The 18,661-nt window shown below is 38.8% G+C and overlaps 1 protein-coding gene and 1 long non-coding RNA gene across 3 annotated transcripts in view; one reads left to right on the top strand and one right to left on the bottom strand.

Annotated features, from left to right (window-relative positions):
• Nucleotides 1–18,661, top strand: part of LOC138989177 (uncharacterized) — a 76,253-nt gene that overhangs the window by 12,165 nt on the left and 45,427 nt on the right. The gene's annotated exons all lie outside the window — the stretch shown is intronic.
• Nucleotides 975–4,520, bottom strand: SMIM28 (small integral membrane protein 28). The gene is made up of 2 exons (XM_070377116.1): nucleotides 4,410–4,520; nucleotides 975–1,361 (listed from the first exon to the last, which is right to left on the bottom strand). The coding sequence occupies exons 1-2, from the start codon at nucleotides 4,518–4,520 to the stop codon at nucleotides 975–977; spliced, it is 498 nt and encodes a 165-aa protein (XP_070233217.1).

Raw genomic sequence — 18,661 nt, 5'->3', positions numbered from 1 at the left:
TTTCTCTTTAAGATTTTGACCTTGCCTTGTACACATTGCTACATTCAAAATGGATAACCAACAAAGACCTACTGTATAGCAAAAATGAAAAATAAAACAATCCTTCAATCCTATATAAGGGAATAAAAAAGATTTGACCTTTCCTTTCCAATGTTAAACTGATTTCTACTCTTAATACTGCTTGATGAACATACATTGTTACCGGGTCCCCCCAAGATAATGTGTGGGAACAGCCATCTTTTGTCCTGCCACGGCACAGTTAGAGACAGCCCCTGATATTCTAGTGTGAGACATTCCCACATAACCAAGCCAAATCTAGGAAGCAAGTCAAAAGGTAAACAGAGCGATGCTACTCACGAGAGAATTTTGTAGCACTTTATTTTTTTTTTAGCTAAAATGCTTGCAAATGTCAGTTCTTTCCTCATTAATATTTAAATATATTTCACCATTATTTACAACAGCCTTGAAAATACACTGGGTCCACTGACCCCTGCAGCTCTAGAGCTGTTTTTTCCTCTCCTTCTAGAACTCTCCAAGCCTCTTCACACAGAAGTGAAACAATGAGGCCCTGGACAACTTGTGTAGAAAGAAAAGTTTTATTTGGTGGTCGAAGTAGTTATCTTTGGCTTATCAACATTTTTCTGTTTTCTTTCTCTATAGAGTTCTTATGTTCCCTAGTAATTCTTTTTTCCCCTCAACTCATATTAGAACTTTTTGTTTTTCTCAGGGGTATATGTTATAGAGGAGCCCAGTCATTGTTAGAACAACCTGGGGAAAGTTTCCCCTAAGGAACTTGAAAATAAGTTAACAAGATTGACATTTGTCGAGCTCCACCCCCACCCCACCCCCAACCCATTCATCCCGGTGTCCACCAGTGACTAACAGCTTCTTAGGTCCAGAGGCCCTTGTTCCCCAGCCCAAGTGGGCTGTTTGAAGGGTGGAGGGCCATGCTCTGTATGGTTTTCAGGAGCAGTTTATATTTGCTTATCCAGCCCAGGTGAACCCACTCCACACTGAATGCTCGCATCCAGAGCCTGTTCCCCAGGAGCATCCTTGGTGGCCTCCTCATAGGAGGGCGGTGAACACGCCTTGGAGAGAAGGGCAGCCTCTGGGGGCAGTGGGGAGTAAGGGGAGGTCTGCTCGCTGCTCCAGGGTAAGCCGGGCAGGAAGTCGGTCATCTCCCCTGCAGGCGGGTGCTCTGGGAGGTCCAGGACAGAAACCTGGCCCTGGGGCCGAGGGGTCTGACAGTGGCGATACAGGAAGAGCAGTAGAAAGGCCAGGAAGAGCAGGACGGTGGCTGGAAGAAGGATGAACAGGAAGGGCTCCACATCCTCCCGGGTGGAACTTCTCTTCTGGGTGCCCTGGCGTTGGGGAACGGAATAGAGTTAGAAGATGGGGAAAGAAGACCCCTGGAGTTCTAAGGTTGGCCTCTGTCTTCATCTCGTATTCTACCATCATTTGGGCTTCCCTCATAGCTCAGCTGGTAAAGAATCTGCCTGCAATGCTGGAGACCGGGGTTTGATTCCTGGGTTGGGAAGATCCCCTGGAGAAGGGAAAGGCTACCCACTCCAGTATTCTGGCCTGGAGAATTCCATGGACTGTATGGTCCATGGGGTGGCAAAGAGTTGGACACAACTGAGTGACTTTCACTTTCACCATCATTTATTCACTCTAAAAATCACTCTAATCATTCATTTATGCCAATGAATTAAAGTGTACTTATAAAGTATGAATTCAGAATGTCAAAAGTACATGAGGATACCCTACAATATATCCACTGAAGTAAAAATATTAGAATAAGGTTTAGTTGGTAGGTCCATCACACATTCATTGAATGAGAACTCTTACTATTTATGTACTTTATTTAGAATTAGACCAATAATGTTTTATGCTGCACAAGGGTCATTTGGAACTTCTTTGATTCTGGAGTAAAATCTGACATTGTTACATGCTCCTATGACATATAAATAACATTTGAAATCTGATTGGATAGCCAATGCTTATGATGATTGAGATTGTGAAATTCCTTCAGTTTGTTTTTGCAATATTTGTAGGATAAATATAGAAATTTGGAACTCAAGAAAAAGAATTGCAGGTAAATTTTTGAATAACCTAAAAGGTATTGATTTGATAGTATCAGCTTATAAGAATAATGATGATTCTTGATGGAGTAAACGATATAATAGGCACAGAATGATACTCCAACAGCAAAGTATGAAAAAAGAAGTCCTGTTCCAAATTGCATAGACATCTCTTTACATAAAGCTGCTAAGAAATAAGTATTAAAATGCTTCTGCATTCACAACGCATGTGAATGTTAGTATTTACTACTACAGAGGGAAAGAAAACAGTGTAAAACCTTATAATTGTGTTTAAAAAAACAACATACTAAGATCTACTGATTTAAAATAAAGCTTACACTAGTAGAATTATGAGAGCTGGGTTTTTTGCCTTGATTTTGGTGAAAAGAACAAATGCTTTGCTGGCCTTAATGTTTTAAGAGACTGATTTATCTAGTGTTTGTTGTTGTTATCTTTAATTCCTAAAGAATTTACAACTATGTATGCTATTTTGACTTGAAATTAGATGGTCTATTTAATATTTACCCTGTTAGATATTTTGTTTTGGTAAGATATGAGTTATGATATTTTAGCTTAAAATCCTTACAATTTTTTAAGGTTTTTTTGAGCAGCAGAGCGTCATCTTTGGGCTTTGACAGCTGTGGTCTTGAATTCCGATATGACCTTCTGATACCTGTGTGACCATGGACTATTCACTTACCCGCTCTGATTCTAGTTTTTCTTCAGTATGAAATGAGAGTAAAATCATCTTTTTTGGAAGGTTGGCTTGAGAATATAATGAATCAACTAACTATGAATTTGTTCGGTTTTCTCACACATAATCTAGTTTATCAGAACTCTTAAAATCTGTTATGATAAAACAAGGACTTTGATTATATAAGTTTAAGAACAGATGAACTCAAAAATAAATTTACTACAACTATTAAAACAAGTTGGACTCAAAAAGCAATTTAAACTATGTTTATTTTCTCCCATTAGATAAATCATTTACAATGTTAAAGCTATTATCTCTTAATACTTAATCACTCTTCAACCTTGATAACCACGGACCATTTTATATAATTGATTTTTCTTCTTTCTCCTTCAATAAATGTGGATAAGTTTCTGAACCGTTGTGGGCATCAAATTTTAAACACTGTTATACCCTCTAAGTTCCATATGCATTGAATATGAAGATACTTAATATTCTATTTAAAAGTTTTTATGTAATCCTCTTACTTTATACCACTAATGGTATTAGTTGCAAAAAATTGAGAAAGATGCTACTGTCCCCTTCTGGAATCAGTACTTCCATTGGGTGAGTTATCTTGTCCAGATATCGATACTTATACAGCAGATTAGGACAATTTCTTGAGATAAAGAACTTTTTTTTTCCCCCCTAATTAAGAGACCATGGAGCTATAGAACAAATTTATGATGGTATCTTTGTTTTTTAAATGATTCATAGTATATTGGTTCAAATTGTTTTTTTTTTTAATGCAGAAAGAATGTCTTTAGTCAAATATTCTAAATGGTTCATTACTCTCAAGGTGGCTTTTTAATATTTCTCAAGGACTTTGCAGTACAGGGATTACTTCAAAGAAAAAGGCAATAGAAAGTGTAACTGCTGAAGGATATATCATATATGTGTATAATTTATTTCTGTAAAAATTGGTTTTAGAGAACTTAAATACCAGTCTCAACCCTCAACTTTCTAGAAAACAAGAAAATAGGTTTCTTTCCCTCTTTCTTGTGGGACAGTGGTATCACTCACTTTCCTGTTGACCATAAAATTAATTCTGAGTTTTTAGGTTTCTATAAATATTTTTCCTTAACGAACCCTCAGATTGGGACCCCCTTTGGGCACTTCCCAGATAAAGCAAAGCAGCTGCTGCATTTCTTGGAGGCAAAACCTCTTTAAGTCTTTGCTGCCCCTCCTGAAGTAAGATCCCTGGCTTCTTAGAAACAGTTGGAGGGCCAACCGAAATCTCTTTCTTTTTTTGTTGTTGTTTTTTAAATGTAGACATTGCTTACTGAGCAAAAATGCAACCTTGTCATACCCAGACAAGAATTTGCTGACTTCTGCCTTCAGGTGTTCTTTTATATATTTGTTATCTCAGGTGTTTTCAGAATATTCTGTGACAAGTTTTACTTGAATTTATCATTGTCAAAAGAATCCAGCTTTCAAGTTACCTCCTTACACCAGGTCAAGTCAGTGAATTCATATTTTTGTCACACCTGTAATGCAAAATGTTGCCACTAAGTTTTCCTAACAATATAGGTGATGTTGGTTTTAAAGCTAACAAGGATATTTTGGGGGAAGAAAAGGCATAAGTTGTAGGTACAGACCTGCAGCTGAGTTTCCAGAAGAGGGAGGCTGGGTTCGCTGGTTAACCACTCGTATGTTCCCCGGCCGGCGTGGCCAAACTTCCCCCAGCTGCTGCCCAGCAGTGCCCGCATGCTTTTACCCGACTGGTGCCCTGGTTCCCCTTCCACCTCGCTGCCCAGATCTCAACAGTGCTGCTGCTTCTTGGCCCACATCCAGCTTGGGTGTGTTCGGCTGATGGCTCTTGGTAAATTTGTTCTCTGATGAGGATCAACAAGGGAAAAGAAACCAACCAGAGAGACCTCTGAGGACTATATTTAAATTCCGTGCCTCTGGGTTTGCTTCTGTGGCCTTCGTCATATAAGCATGGAATCAGATACCAGACACAGAATAGATTTCAGACAGATGTTCTTTGCATTTGTGTTATTACAGTGCCGCAAATGGTCTCAGTGAGTAAAGAGCTTTTATATTTGATGTAAATAAGACCCTCTCCCTTCCCTTACCACACCCTCTCCAGAGATATAGCTGAGCAAGAAAAACTACCCAACCTGAATTTCCTTTAATTATTTTTGGATTCTGTGGTACAGGGAGAAGCGGGTATTTGGTAGAGAAGCAAGACTCATTAATTACATTTTGGTGAATTATTTAGATGAAAGATGCTAAATGATAAAATTGTACAGAAGCCAGAGAGACAATGGCTCAGATTGTTTGGATGGAATGTTTGCTGTTTTCAGTTTTTTTAAAAAAGTCAAATTACCAGTACCTACATAGTCTTCCTTATGAATTACCTTATGAACTTTATAAAATTATATCAAGCAGTAAGAAACTTTCAATTTGCATATTCACTGAGGTAACTTGGGGATGTTTAATTCTACATATGTATTGAGAACTTAACATTTAAGACATGGCTGTTGGATTCTTCCTTGTAGTAAACTTTAGCTTCAAATATTTACTCAGTATGTTGCAACTCAATATTGCAACTACCAATATTCCTATCCAGGCTTCATTCAAGTGATTGTTATGATGCTGAAGTCATATTTTAAGTGGGATATTTTTTTTTTTCTTAATTAAGATTCTTAGCATTTGGCCCATGGTGGTCTACGGATAGGTTTAGGGGAGGGTGGTGAACTTTCTGAACTTTTAGATACATTTAATTTTTGTGGAAAGATCCATAGTTTTCATTACATTTTCAAAGACAGCTGTCCTCCCCAATGCACTTTGGCACTTTGTCAAACTTATTTGTGAGAAGGGTTTTCACTGAGATCCCAGTACGTCAGTCAGTATCCTACTGTGGAACACCTTTGTCATTTCATGCCTTCCTTTCTTACTGTGGAATTAGTTTCTTTTGTGCTTTTGGTTGACACGTTACCTTGTTCCATGAACGTGTTCCTATTTTAAGTCAATCCTGTATCCCCACATTGAAACATGAGGAGCACCTAGGAGCACCTAGGGACCGCTGCACTATTTCACTTTTTTGCATGACCTTTTCTCCATCTTATCTACTTATTTAAATAGCTTCCTTTCTTGAGAAGCAGATTGGAAATCTGGACCAAATGCATTAAATGTAAATCTGTAATGCTGACCCTCCTCCAGCATTGAATGAACCAGACAAAACTTCCTGCTTTTATTACATTCTGAGGGGACCAAGAAGAACAAATATAATTACATAAATAACATGTACTACATCAAAAGGTGATAAATTCTATGGAGAAAACGCACAGGGAGCACAGTAAATGCTGAAAGTGGGGAGGCATTTTAAAAGTAGACAGTCAGTTAGGATCTCACAGCATAAGTGATGTTTGTATAAAAAGCTGAAGGGTTCAAGGGACTGAGTCATGAAGATTTCAGAAGGAAGAGCATTGCAGACAAAGGGAATAGTCATGCAAAGGCCCTGAGACAGGCACATGCATGGTGAGTTCTCAGAATGGCTGGTAGGTCAGAGTGGCTGGAGCAGTGGGCCGGGAAGAAAGTAGAAGATAGAATACAAGGGTGGGGAGGATACGTGGAAGGTACAGCACAGAGTGCAGGGTTTATAGATCATTTTAGGAATTTCAGCTTTTATTCTGAGTAAGATGGAGAAGCCATGCAGTTTTGAGCAGAAGAGTGACAAGATCTGACTTCCATTTTATAAGAATCACTCAGGCCTCTGGGTGGGAAATTGATATGACAATTAAGGGCAAAAGCAGGGACTCTTGAGAAATAGCAGACCAGATTAGTATTATAGAAGTGAAGGTGGTGAGATTCTAGATATATTTTAGAGTCAGCAAGATTTGTTTGTTCTACCACTAAAGGTGGTAGAAGATTGAAAAATGATCGAGAAGAATTCTGGTTTAGACTTGAGTGATAGGAAGGATGACCACTGGAGGGGAAAGACTGGATAGGGCAGGTTGTTTCATCTTTTAAACAAGACGAGTAAAGATCAGGAGTTGAGTTTTGGACATGGTAAGTTTGCAGTATATGTGAGTTTGAGTATTTGGAGTTTAGGAGTGAGAACTGGACCACAGATAATAGTTAGAACCCATTGTCAGGGTTGCTGTTACTCAGTTGCTAAGTCATGTCCAACTCTTTGCAATCCCATGGGTTGCATCCCTGTCCTCCACTATCTCCTGGAGTTTGCTCGAACTCATGTCCATTGAGTTAGTGAAGCTATCTAACCACCTCCTCCTCTGCTGTGCCCCTTCTCCTTTTGCCTTCAATCTTTGCCAGCACCAGGGTCTAGCATAAAATTTTGTGAGATTTGAATAAAATCTGTACTTTAGTTAATAATAGTATATCACATGTAATTTCCTGTTTTTTTATACCATCATATTTCTTTATATTCTCAGAATTGGATTAGAAGTTTAGTATTACTGCTAAAAGTCTAGAAAATTTATTATCTTAGTGATTTTAAAAAATTTGAATGAGGTTTGAAACTTCTAATGAAATAATGTTATCTCTGGTGTGACTTCCAATTTATTAATATATGCTTAGCCTACAGGGCCAATAGCCTGAATTTGCTGTAACTGCTTACAGAAATGCTGTAGTGTTTAACTCTAGAAAGTTATACCTGTGTGGATTTTAGCAATTAAAGTCTTTTTTATTTTTTAGGCCTCCAGAGTACATGATCTTTTTCATTTCCCTACACTAAAAGACAGGACACTTCCTATTTCGGTGGGCTTTTCACCAAGACTTTTCTGCTTAGGACTTGTATAGCATGATGTTAATTATAAACACTGACTATAATAATTCTGAAAGTTTGATGAGCTACCTCTGAAACTTCTCCAAGTATTTTAGAACTGAGGAGAGAAGAGTTTTTCCATGTTGTACTTAATTGTTTTCCTTTTCTCCCTCTTTTTTAGCATTGGCTTGTTTTCACCCATTTCATTTGATCTGTTTTTTCTTAATTTCCTTAAACTCAACATTGTCAATTTCCTATAACTACCTAGATTTTTTGGTTTCCTTCTGGTTTGTGGAACTTATGGGAGTTTGACTTTGTGTTACACATTTCATCTTCTGGGCCAGTGATGGAGAAAAAGCCCTTGAAAACTCAAGGTGAGGGCAGATTGAAATAAATGAGATATGCCTGTAAAATGGTAGCTTTTTTTTTTTTTTTTTTTTTTTACATTTAATTTCTAAGCTAGTAAATACATTTGAATTTTAGCAAACTTGTCAGTGCACTTTCTCAAGATACAATTATAGGAATTAAATAAACTTATATTTGATTAGGATGACTGAAAAACGAATCAGCAGATGGCAGGCAGCACTGTGACGAATCGCTGCCTGCATCAGAGTCCATGGAGGCCCAGGGGTTCAGCGAAGGGTCAGCAGATTTGGCCTTGGTTTCTGTTCAGCTTTGGCTCTGATAATCTGGAAAGAAAGACATAAACAGTTTGACTAAGTCCTTAGCAATATGGATTGAAAAAAAAAAAACTACCTGAGAGTGATGTTTTAAAACCAACCAGGTATGAAAATTAAAAAGAAATTATTGATACAAATTTACTTTGGAAGAATATGAACACTTATGGAAAGGGAGGTTTGAGCAAAAGGTTTTTAAAAAACTTTATGGGGGAATAATATCAAACAGAACAAAGACCTTGTGTGTTCAGTTTGAATTTTGACAGTTTTATTCACTCCTATAATCACCATGTGAAACAAGATATAAAACATTTCCATCATCCTAGAAATTTCCCTCCTCCTGTCAATTAAAGTTTTATATCTACAAAGTATTTTTTTTAACATTTCAATTCTCCGGAAAAATCAGGAAGCAGGATATATGAAATTTATAAGCTTACTGTGTTCTCTGGTTATGAATTTGAGTATTTTCAATCATTTGGCCTTTGGTTTTCTGAACCAGGAATCAAGGAAAACTTCAGCATATTTAAAATAGAATAATGATCACAAATGTGTAGAAACCAAATTGATGAATTTAAAACAGGAACTAGTGGGTGGATTTTAGATTAACATTTCTCATATAATTTGTCTATGCATGGTTTATTTTTTAAAAACTTTTTATTGGAATATAGCTGATGAACAGTGTTATGATAGTTTCAGTTCCGTCGCTCAGTCATGTCTGACTCTTTGTGACCCCATGCAGCATGCCAGGCCTCCCTGTCCATCACCAACTCCTGCCTGGAGCTTGCTCAAATTCATATCCATCAAGTCGGTGATGCAATCCAACCATCTTATCCTCTGTCGTCCCCTTCTCCTCCTGCCTTCAATCTTTCCCAGCATCAGGGTCTTTTCCAATGAGTCAGTTCTTCACATCAGGTGCCAAAGTATTGGAGCTTCAGCATCAGTCCTTCCAATGAACATTCAGGACTGATTTCCTTTAGGATGGACTGGTTGGGTCTCCTTGTAGTCCAAGGAGTCGAGAGTCTTCTCCAACACCACAGTTCAAAAACATCAATTCTTCAGTGCTCAGCTTTATTTATAGTCCAACTCTCACATCCATACATGACTATTGGAAAAGCTTTGACTTTTCTAGCTTTGACTAGATGGACTTTTGGTGGCAAAGTAATGTCTCTGCTTTTGAATATGCTGTCTAGGTTGGTCATAGCTTTTCTTCTAAGGAGCAAGTGTCTTTTAATTTCATGGCTGCAGTTACTGTCTGCAGTGATTTTGGAGCCCAAGAAAATAAAGGCTGTCATTGTTTCCACTGTTTCCCCATCAATTTGTCCTGAAGTGATGGGACCAGATACCATGATCTTAGTTTTCTGAATGTTGAGTTTTAAGCCAGCTTTTTCACTCTCCTCTTTCACTTTCATCAAGAGGCTCTTTAATTCTTCTTCACTTTCTGCCATAAGGGTGGTGTCATCTGCATATCTGAGGTGATTGGTATGTCTCCCAGCAGTCTTGATTAGAGCTTGTGCTTCATCCAGCCTGGCATTTCACATGCTGAATATAGTTTCAGGTGAACGGCAGTGGGACTCAGCCACATAGGTACATGTATCCATTCTCCCCCAAACCCCCTCCCATCCAGGCTGCCACATAACACTGAACAGAATTCCATGTGCTATACAGTAGGTCCTTGTTGGTTATCCATTTTAATTATAGCAGTGTGGGCATGCTGATCCCAAACTCCCTCTCCCTTCCCCCACCCTTCACCCTGGTATCTGTAAATTCATTCTCCAAGTCTGTGAGTCTGTTTCTGTTTTGTAAATAAGTTCATTTGTATCATTTCTTTTTCAATCCCGCACATAAAATATGTCATATTTCTTCTTCTCTGTCCAACTTACTTTACTCAGTGTGACAATCTCTGCTGCTGCTGCTGCTCAAGTCGCTTCAGTCGTGTCTGACTCTGTGCGACCCCATAGATGGCAGCCCACCAGGCTCCCCCATCCCTGGGATTCTCCAGGCAAGAACACTGGAATGTGTTGCCATTTCCTTCTCCAATGCATCAAAGTGAAAGGTGAAAGTGAAGCCGATCAGTCGTGTCCGACTCTTCGCAAACCCATGGACTGCAGCCTACCAGGCTCCTCCCGTGGGATTTTCCAGGCAAGAGTACTGGAGTGGGTTGCCATTGCCTTCTCCTGTGACAATCTCTAGCTTCATCCATGTTGCTTATGCATAGCTCTTTATTCATATATATGACAGGGAGCGTGGGTTAGATGGGATGGAAGAACCTCATGACTTATTCGCGATACTTAAACTGTCATTACCATCATCTTTTTTTCTTATAGTAACTCTTATAAGAATTGTTATTAATTTTGTAGATTAGGAAGTTAAGGCTTGAATTAAACAATCTTGGGGAAAGGTTGTCCAAGGTTTTCCAAGAGGATACAGTTCCAGGAGCCAGGTCTGAAAGTACCAAATGGCTCACTATTTGTGAAGCAAAGGAAGTTTAAATGACAGAAGACCGTCCCTCTTTTAACGGATGTAGCAGTCTTATGTTTGGTGCACAGTCCTAGAGATGGCAGATGTGTTATGACCATAAATACAAAGCCTCATAGGAAAAATTAGAACTCGTATTATTTTTTTAGCTTCACTTCTCTTTTGACACCTCCCTTGATTTGCCTCCATTGCTGGACACAGTCCACTACCACCTCCTCTGAACTGCTTCTGTACCACGTGTTGGGTTGGCCACAACTTTTGTTTGGGTTTTCCTGTAACATTTTGTGGAAAAATCCAAAAGAACATTTTGGCTAACCCAATATATAGTTTTGTTTGTTCACATGCTATATTTTGTGTTGAAACTGTGTGAAGGTCTTTCTTTACTTCACTAATGAAAGACAAAGAATTATCTTCTAAGTTACATTCTCCTAAAGCTCAGTCAAGTACTGACATCTTATAGGCACTTGAATACTTTGGGTAAAATAAGGTTCTGTTTTTTCATCTTATGGGGCTTCCCAGGTGGCTCAATGGTAAAGGATCTGCCTGCCAAGGAGGGAGACGTGTCTCCAATCCCTGGGTCGGCAAGATCCCCTGGAGGAGGGCATGGCAACCCACTCCAATATTCTTGCCTGGAGAACCCCATGGACGGAGGAGCCTGGTGGGCTACAGTCCATAGGTCACAAAGAGGGTTAGGGTTAGGTGTGCATGCACATGTACACACACACACACACACACACACACACACACACACACACACACACACACACCCTCAGTCTTTTAATTCCGTAGTGATAGAGGCAAGTCTACCTTGCTGTTCTTTTCTTTAGTTTTATTTTCACGCTACCCTGCCTGCCAGATTCTTGAGTATCCTGATGCATATTCCTACAGGATAGAGCATTTCTTTTTTTAAAACTCCTTTCTAAACTTTTAGATTGAAGTATAGTTGTTACAATGTTGTGTTAATTTCTGCTGTAACAAAGTTAATTTTGTTGTAACAAAGTAACTCATTTTACACATATATGCATTCTTACCTAAACATTTTTTCTAGTGTGGGTTGTCACAGGATATTGAATGTAGTTCTGTGCTCTACAGTAGGACCTGTTGTTTATCCACTTCGTATGTAATAGTTGGCATATGCTAACTGCACACTCCCAGTTCATCCCTCTTCCACCCCTTGTCCCCTTGGCAACCACAAGTCTGTTCTCCATATCTGAGTCTGTTTTTGTTTCACACATAGGCTCATTTATGCCATGTTTTAAATTCCATGTGTAAGTGATATGGTATTTCTGTTTATTTTTCTGGACTTACTTCACTTAGTATGGTAAGCTCCAGATCCATTCATGTTGCTACAAATGGCATTATTTTGATTTTTTATACTTGAGTAGTAGTCCATTGTACATATGCACCGCATCTTCTTCATCCATTCATCTGTCGATGGACACTTAGCTTGTTTCCATGTCTTAGCTATTGTGAACAGTGCTGCTATGAACATAGGGGTGCATTTGTCTTTTTGAATTACAGTTTTTTTCTGGATATATGCACAGGAGTGGAATTTCTGGATCACACGCTAGTAAAGTAATGCTCAAAATTCTCCAAGCCAGGCTTCAGCAATACGTGAACTGTGAACTTCCAGTTGTTCAAGCTGGTTTTAGAAAAGGCAGAGGAACCAGAGACCAAATTGCCAACATCCGCTGGATCATGGAAAAAGCAAGAGAGTTCCAGAAAAACATCTATTTCTGCTTTATTGACTATGCCAAAGCCTTTGACTGTGTGGATCACAATAAACTGTGGAAAATTCTGAAAGAGATGGGAATACAAGACCACCTGACCTGCCTCTTGAGAAATTTGTATGCAGGTCAGGAAACAACAGTTAGAACTGGACATGGAACAACAGACTGATTCCAAATAGGAAAAGGAGTACATCAAGGCTGTATATTGTCACCCTGCTTATTTAACCTATATGCAGAGTACATCATGAGAAACGCTGGACTGGAAGAAACACAAGCTGGAATCAAGATTGCCGGGAGAAACATCAATAACCTCAGATATGCAGATGATACCACCCTTATGGCAGAAAGTGAAGAGGAACTCAAAAGCCTCTTGATGAAAGTGAAAGTGGAGAGTGAAAAAGTTGGCTTGAAACTCAACATTCAGAAAATGAAGATCATGGCATCTGGTCCCATCACTTGATGGGAGATAGATGGGGAAACAGTGGAAACAGTGTCACACTTTATTTGTTTAGGCTCCAAAATCACTGCAGATGGTGACTGCAGCCATGAAATTAAAAGACACTTACTCCTTGGAAAAAAAGTTATGACCAACCTAGACAGCATATTCAAAAGCAGAGACATTACTTTGCCAACAAAGGTCCGTCTAGTCAAGGCTATGGTTTTTCCAGTGGTCATGTATGGATGTGAGAGTTGGACTGTGAAGAAGGCTGAGCGCCGAAGAATTGATGCTTTTGAACTGTGGTGTTGGAGAAGACTCTTGAGAGGCCCTTGGACTGCAAGGAGATCCAACCAGTCCATTCTGAAGGAGATCAGTCCTGGGATTTCTTTGGAAGGACTGATGCTAAAGCTGAAACTCCAGTACTTTGGCCACCTCACATGAAGAGTTGACTCATTGGAAAAGACTCTGATGCTGGGAGGGATTGGGGGCAGGAGGAGAAGGGGATGACAGAGGATGAGATGGCTGGATGGCATCACCGACTCGATGGACTCGAGTCTGAGTCAACTCCAGGAGTTGGTGATGGACAGGGAGGCCTGGTGTGCTGCGATTCATGGGGTCGCAAAGAGTCAGACACGACTGAGTGACTGAACTGAACTGACTGAACTGATAGTAATTCTATTTTAGTTTTTTGAGGAACCTCAGTTCTGTTTTTTATAGCAGCTGCACCAACTTATAGTCTCACCAACAGTGTAAGAGGCTTCCCTTTTGTCCACATCCTCTCCAGCATTTGCTATTTGTAGACTTATTAAATGATGGCCATTCTAACTGGTGTGAGATGATACTTCACTGTAGTTTGAGTTTGCATTTCTCTAATAATAGTGAGATGTATTTAAGCCTAAGAATACTGGAGTGGGTAGCCTATCGCTTCCCCAGTGGATCTTCCTGACCCAGGAATAGAAGTGGAGTTTCCTGCATTGCAGGTGGATTCTTTACCAATTGAGCTATCAGGGAAGCGCATAATAATTAGTGATGCTCAGTCCACGGGGTCGCTAAGAGTCGGACACGACTGAGCGACTTCACTTTCACTTTTCACTTTGATGCATTGGAGAAGGAAATGGCAACCCACTCTAGTGTTCTTGCCTGGAGAATCCCAGGGACGGGGGAGCTTGGTGGGCTGCCGTCTATGGGGTCGCACAGAGCCGGACACGACTGAAGTGACTTAGCAGCAGCAGCAGTATCTTCTTTGGAGAGACATCTCTTTAGGTCTTCACCCATTTTTCGATTGGGTTGTTTGTTTTTTTGTTGTTGAGGATAGAGCATTTCTTAATCTTATTTGATCATGGGGCTTTTATCAGGGGTAGAAGGGCTTATTCAGATCTAGTTTTCCAATGAACATTCCTTGAGAAATGCTGTTCAGCAGCTGCATTTTATAGGTGAGGAGACTGAAGCTATGTGACTTGTCCAGTATTTCACAAAGAATTAGCATTAGAACTAGGGAAAAATCCTTTACAGCATAAATGCAGTGTTAAAAATCCAGTGTTGAAAACCTTTCTAACCCTGGAAAGTTCCATAAGGAGAATGTATGTGACATGTTTCACCATTGGACATATTTCCAAAAATGACTTGGGGCAGATATTTATGAAAAATATTTAAAATTTTACTCATATATTTTTTGGAGAGATAATTTTTTTGGAGGGGGCAGATGTTATAATAGGTATTGTGCTTGATTGGAGTATATGCTGTGTAGTTTCCCAATAATTAGGCTAGGTGATTTAGAAAGGTATTTGTATACTCTAGGGTATTGCTGTTGAAATACAGAGGGGCAAGGCATTAATAAGTAAGTTCATGACCCATTTATCCAGATGAAAGCCTTTGAATTGAAATGTGCATTATTTAACAGTGCTATTTTTTGATATACAATTGGGATACTGGTCATTTAGTTTGGGGACATCGGATTTGAAATGCCAACTTTAATCTGTATTCTCATTTTAAGCCTCATGCCTTAAAAATAGCAATTGTAACTAAAAAGTTTGCTGAATGTTCTATTTCAATTTCTTACTTTTATATATTTTGCTTATACTTTGCACATATATTTAGTACCCCAGCTAGTAGTACTTCCTGCATATAGGTAATTTTTTTTTTTTACCATTTATAATAAGCAGTTAGGATTGAATTGAAATTTGAAGCTCTTTCTCCCTCACTCACTGAATTATAGGATACTGGAGTTTTAAGGGTTCTTAGTTCACTGCCTCAGATTCTGAAGTAACCACCAAGCACATGGTATAGATCTTTTACTACTTGGCAATATTTTTGTCATTTATTGAGCAAGCAGTTCTATTGGGTATTTATCTGTTAAATTGTAGGTTTTATGATGTGTACATATAAAACAGTCTCTGTCCAAAGAAACTTGTGACTGTGTGTGAGACAGGAAAATGATGAGTTAGAGGTCATTGTGAAGCATTTGGGCATCTCTGTATCCAGAGATGCAACTGGAAGCCTGGAAGAGGGCACCTAGACCTATTGGAAATGTGAGGACCAGTCGTCTGGATTATATATGCAATTAGCTCTTTTATTGTTCCTTCCAAACATTCACTACTCTCTTTAAACCCTATGCCAATTCCTCTCCTTTTCTCCTGGGCTCATTTTTCCTCTCTGAAATAACTGCTAAGCAAGACTCTATCCATCTCACTTCTGTCAGTTTTCCTTCTCTTTTCTCATCCATCATGGTGGGGATTTGCTATGGAAGAGCTATTCTTTTTGTCCAAAGCAGGTTCTGTCTGCCCAGGTCCACTTCCAATCTCTCATCCAATCCAGCGTCTTCCCTCCTGGGATCCTGTTCTCTTTCTCCATCTGTCTGTCTATCTTGTCCCCTTCTCTCATATCACAGGATACCACATCCACCCCACCCCTCATCCCTAGCACATAGTGACTAACCTCTCTTTCACATGGTTTCCTCTCAGTCCATGAGCATTAGATTATCTTCCATCTTGAAATAAACAAAACAAAAACTTTGTTTTCCTTGATCATTGTCCTTTCTTGCTCTCCTTATCACCACAATTTAAAATGGTCATTGTTCGGTCTTCCTTTCTCCAAATGCTCTTCTCTCTCCAGTGTGGCTTCTGCCCTCACCTTTGCCCTGAGGTTGGTCTAATGAAAGTTATCACAAGCTTCAAATCAACTATGGACTATTTCCAGCCTTCGTCTCACTGGATGTTCTCGCTGAAAACTCTGTTCTTGAAGTGCTCACTTACTCGACTTTGTAACACTAGTCGAGCTGCTAGGTCACAGTCTGCTCTGTGAGCCACTCTTCCACAGGCTTGTTTTTGCCCAATTGATTGACCCCAAGGGTAAGCCTTCTCCAAAAAATAAACTTCAAATATAAAGGTCCAAGTAGCTTTGGTGGAAAATAATAGAAAAGAATATATCATGTTATCATTAACTAAAGGATTAATATCAATATATTGATCAGATAAATTGTATCGACACACGGAATATTAACAGGAATCAATTTGTTAAGATGATATAACAATCTGAAATGTATGTACCTAATAACAGAGGTTTGCTATATGAAGCAAAACAGAAGAAATTAAAAGAAATAGACAAATGGACAATTATAGTTGGAGATTTTGACATTCCTTTTCAGTACAATTGACTTAGTTAATATTTAGAGAACATTCCACCCCAAAACAGTAGAATATGCATTCTTTAGGTATATATAGAACATATGACCATGTTATGGTCAATAAGTCAAACTGTATTTTTGGCCATAAAGGTTTCAATAAACTGAAAAGAGCTGAAATCATGTTTTATGGGATTTAAATTGGAAATCAATGGAAAAATAACCAAATATTTAGAAATTAAACAGCTCACTTTTCAGTAAACAAGACTAAATAAAAAAATCACAAGGCAAATTAAATATTTTGAACTGAATATCACCTTAAGAAACTTCAAAAGAAGTAGTAAATTAAACACAAAGTAAGCAATAGGGAGAAAAATAATAAATAGTAGAAATTTTTAAAATGGACAAAATTAGGGAAAATCAAATTAAAAAGTGATTATTTGAAAGTAATAAAACTAATTAACTTTTAACCAGACTGATCAAGAAACAAATAAAAGGCAAAAATGATTAATTTCAGGAGTGATTGGAGTGTTACAATAGGTATTAAGCAAATAAGGAAATATCGTGACCACGTTCAGGCCAGTAAATTTGACAACTTAAATGAAATTAATAAATTCCTACCAGAGCTCACTCAAGAAGAAATATATACAGTGTAATCTAGCCATTATATTCCTAGGTATCTATGCAAGAGAAAGATTTATATACAAATGTTTATAGCAGCAACATTATTCATGATAATCAAGAGGTAGAAACAACCCAAATGTCCATCAACATCCATCAACTGATGAACAATAAACAAAATGTGATATAACCATACAATGTATTGTTATTCAGTTATAAAAAAATAAAGCACTGATACATGCTGTAATATAGATAAATCTTGAAAACATAATGATACATGAAATAAATCTGTTATGAAAGATCACATGTAGCATGCATTCCATTATTTGAAATGTTCAGAACAGGCAATTCTAGAGAGACAGAAGATAGACTGCTTAGGGCAAGTGGAGGGCAGTGACAGCTAAAGATTATAGAGTGTCGTTTTGAAGTGATGTAATGCTTTGAAAGTTACCGTAGTGATAGTTATACTACTCTCTGAATCTAAAAAGTCCATTGAATTGTGACTTTAGATGGGTGGATATTAGGGTATGTGAAGGTCAATAAAGCTATTATATAAAAGAAGAAAAAGATAACCTGAATAACCAATATCTCTTAAATTCATAGTTTAAAAGTTAACCCAAAAGAAATCCCAGTTCCAGCTGTATTCATTAGTGAATTCTACTAAGCATCTAAGGAAACGAAAACACCAATGCCAAATCTACAAAAACCCTTACAGAAAATAGAAGTGGAAGAAACACTTCATAATTCATTCTTTTTGGTATCACCCTGATACCAAAATCAAAGGCATTAAAAAAAACTGCATACTGATGTTGCTTATGAATATAGATGTAACGATCCTTTAAAAATTAGCAAATTATACAATAGTATATGACAGAGGTTATGACCAACCTAGATAGCATATTCAAAAGCAGGGACATTACTTTGCCAACAAAGGTCCGTCTAGTCAAGGCTATGGTTTTTCCTGTGGTCATGTATGGATGTGAGAGTTGGACTGTGAAGAAGGCTGAGCGCCGAAGAATTGATGCTTTTGAACTGTGGTGTTGGAGAAGACTCTTGAGAGGCCCTTGGACTGCAAGGAGATCCAACCAGTCCATTGTGAAGGAGATCAGCCCTGGGATTTCTTTGGAAGGAATGATGCTAAAGTTGAAACTCCAGTACTTTGGCCACCTCATGCGAAGAGTTGACTCATTGGAAAAGACTCTGATGCTGGGAGGGATTGGGGGCAGGAGGAGAAGGGGATGACAGAGGATGAGATGGCTGGATGGCATCACTGACTCGATGGATGTGGATCTCAGTGAACTCCGGGAGATGGTGATGGACAGGGAGGCCTGGCGTGCTGCGATGCATGGGGTTGCAAAGAGTCGGACACGACTGAGAGACTGATCTGATCTGATATGACAGAGGATGAGATGGTTGGATTGCATCACCGACACAATGGACATGAGTTTGGGTAAACTCTGGGAGTTGTTGATGGACAGGAAGGCCTGGCGTGCTGCAGTCCTTGGGGTCACAAAGAGTCAGACATGATTGAGTGACTGAACTGAACTGAAATGATAA

The sequence above is a fragment of the Bos mutus genome, chromosome 9, assembly GCF_027580195.1.
Source record: "Bos mutus isolate GX-2022 chromosome 9, NWIPB_WYAK_1.1, whole genome shotgun sequence".
NCBI classification, from domain to species: Eukaryota; Metazoa; Chordata; class Mammalia; order Artiodactyla; family Bovidae; genus Bos; species Bos mutus.
The sequence above is the reverse complement of the archived record's forward strand: the minus strand, read 5'-3'. Positions and strand labels throughout refer to the sequence as shown.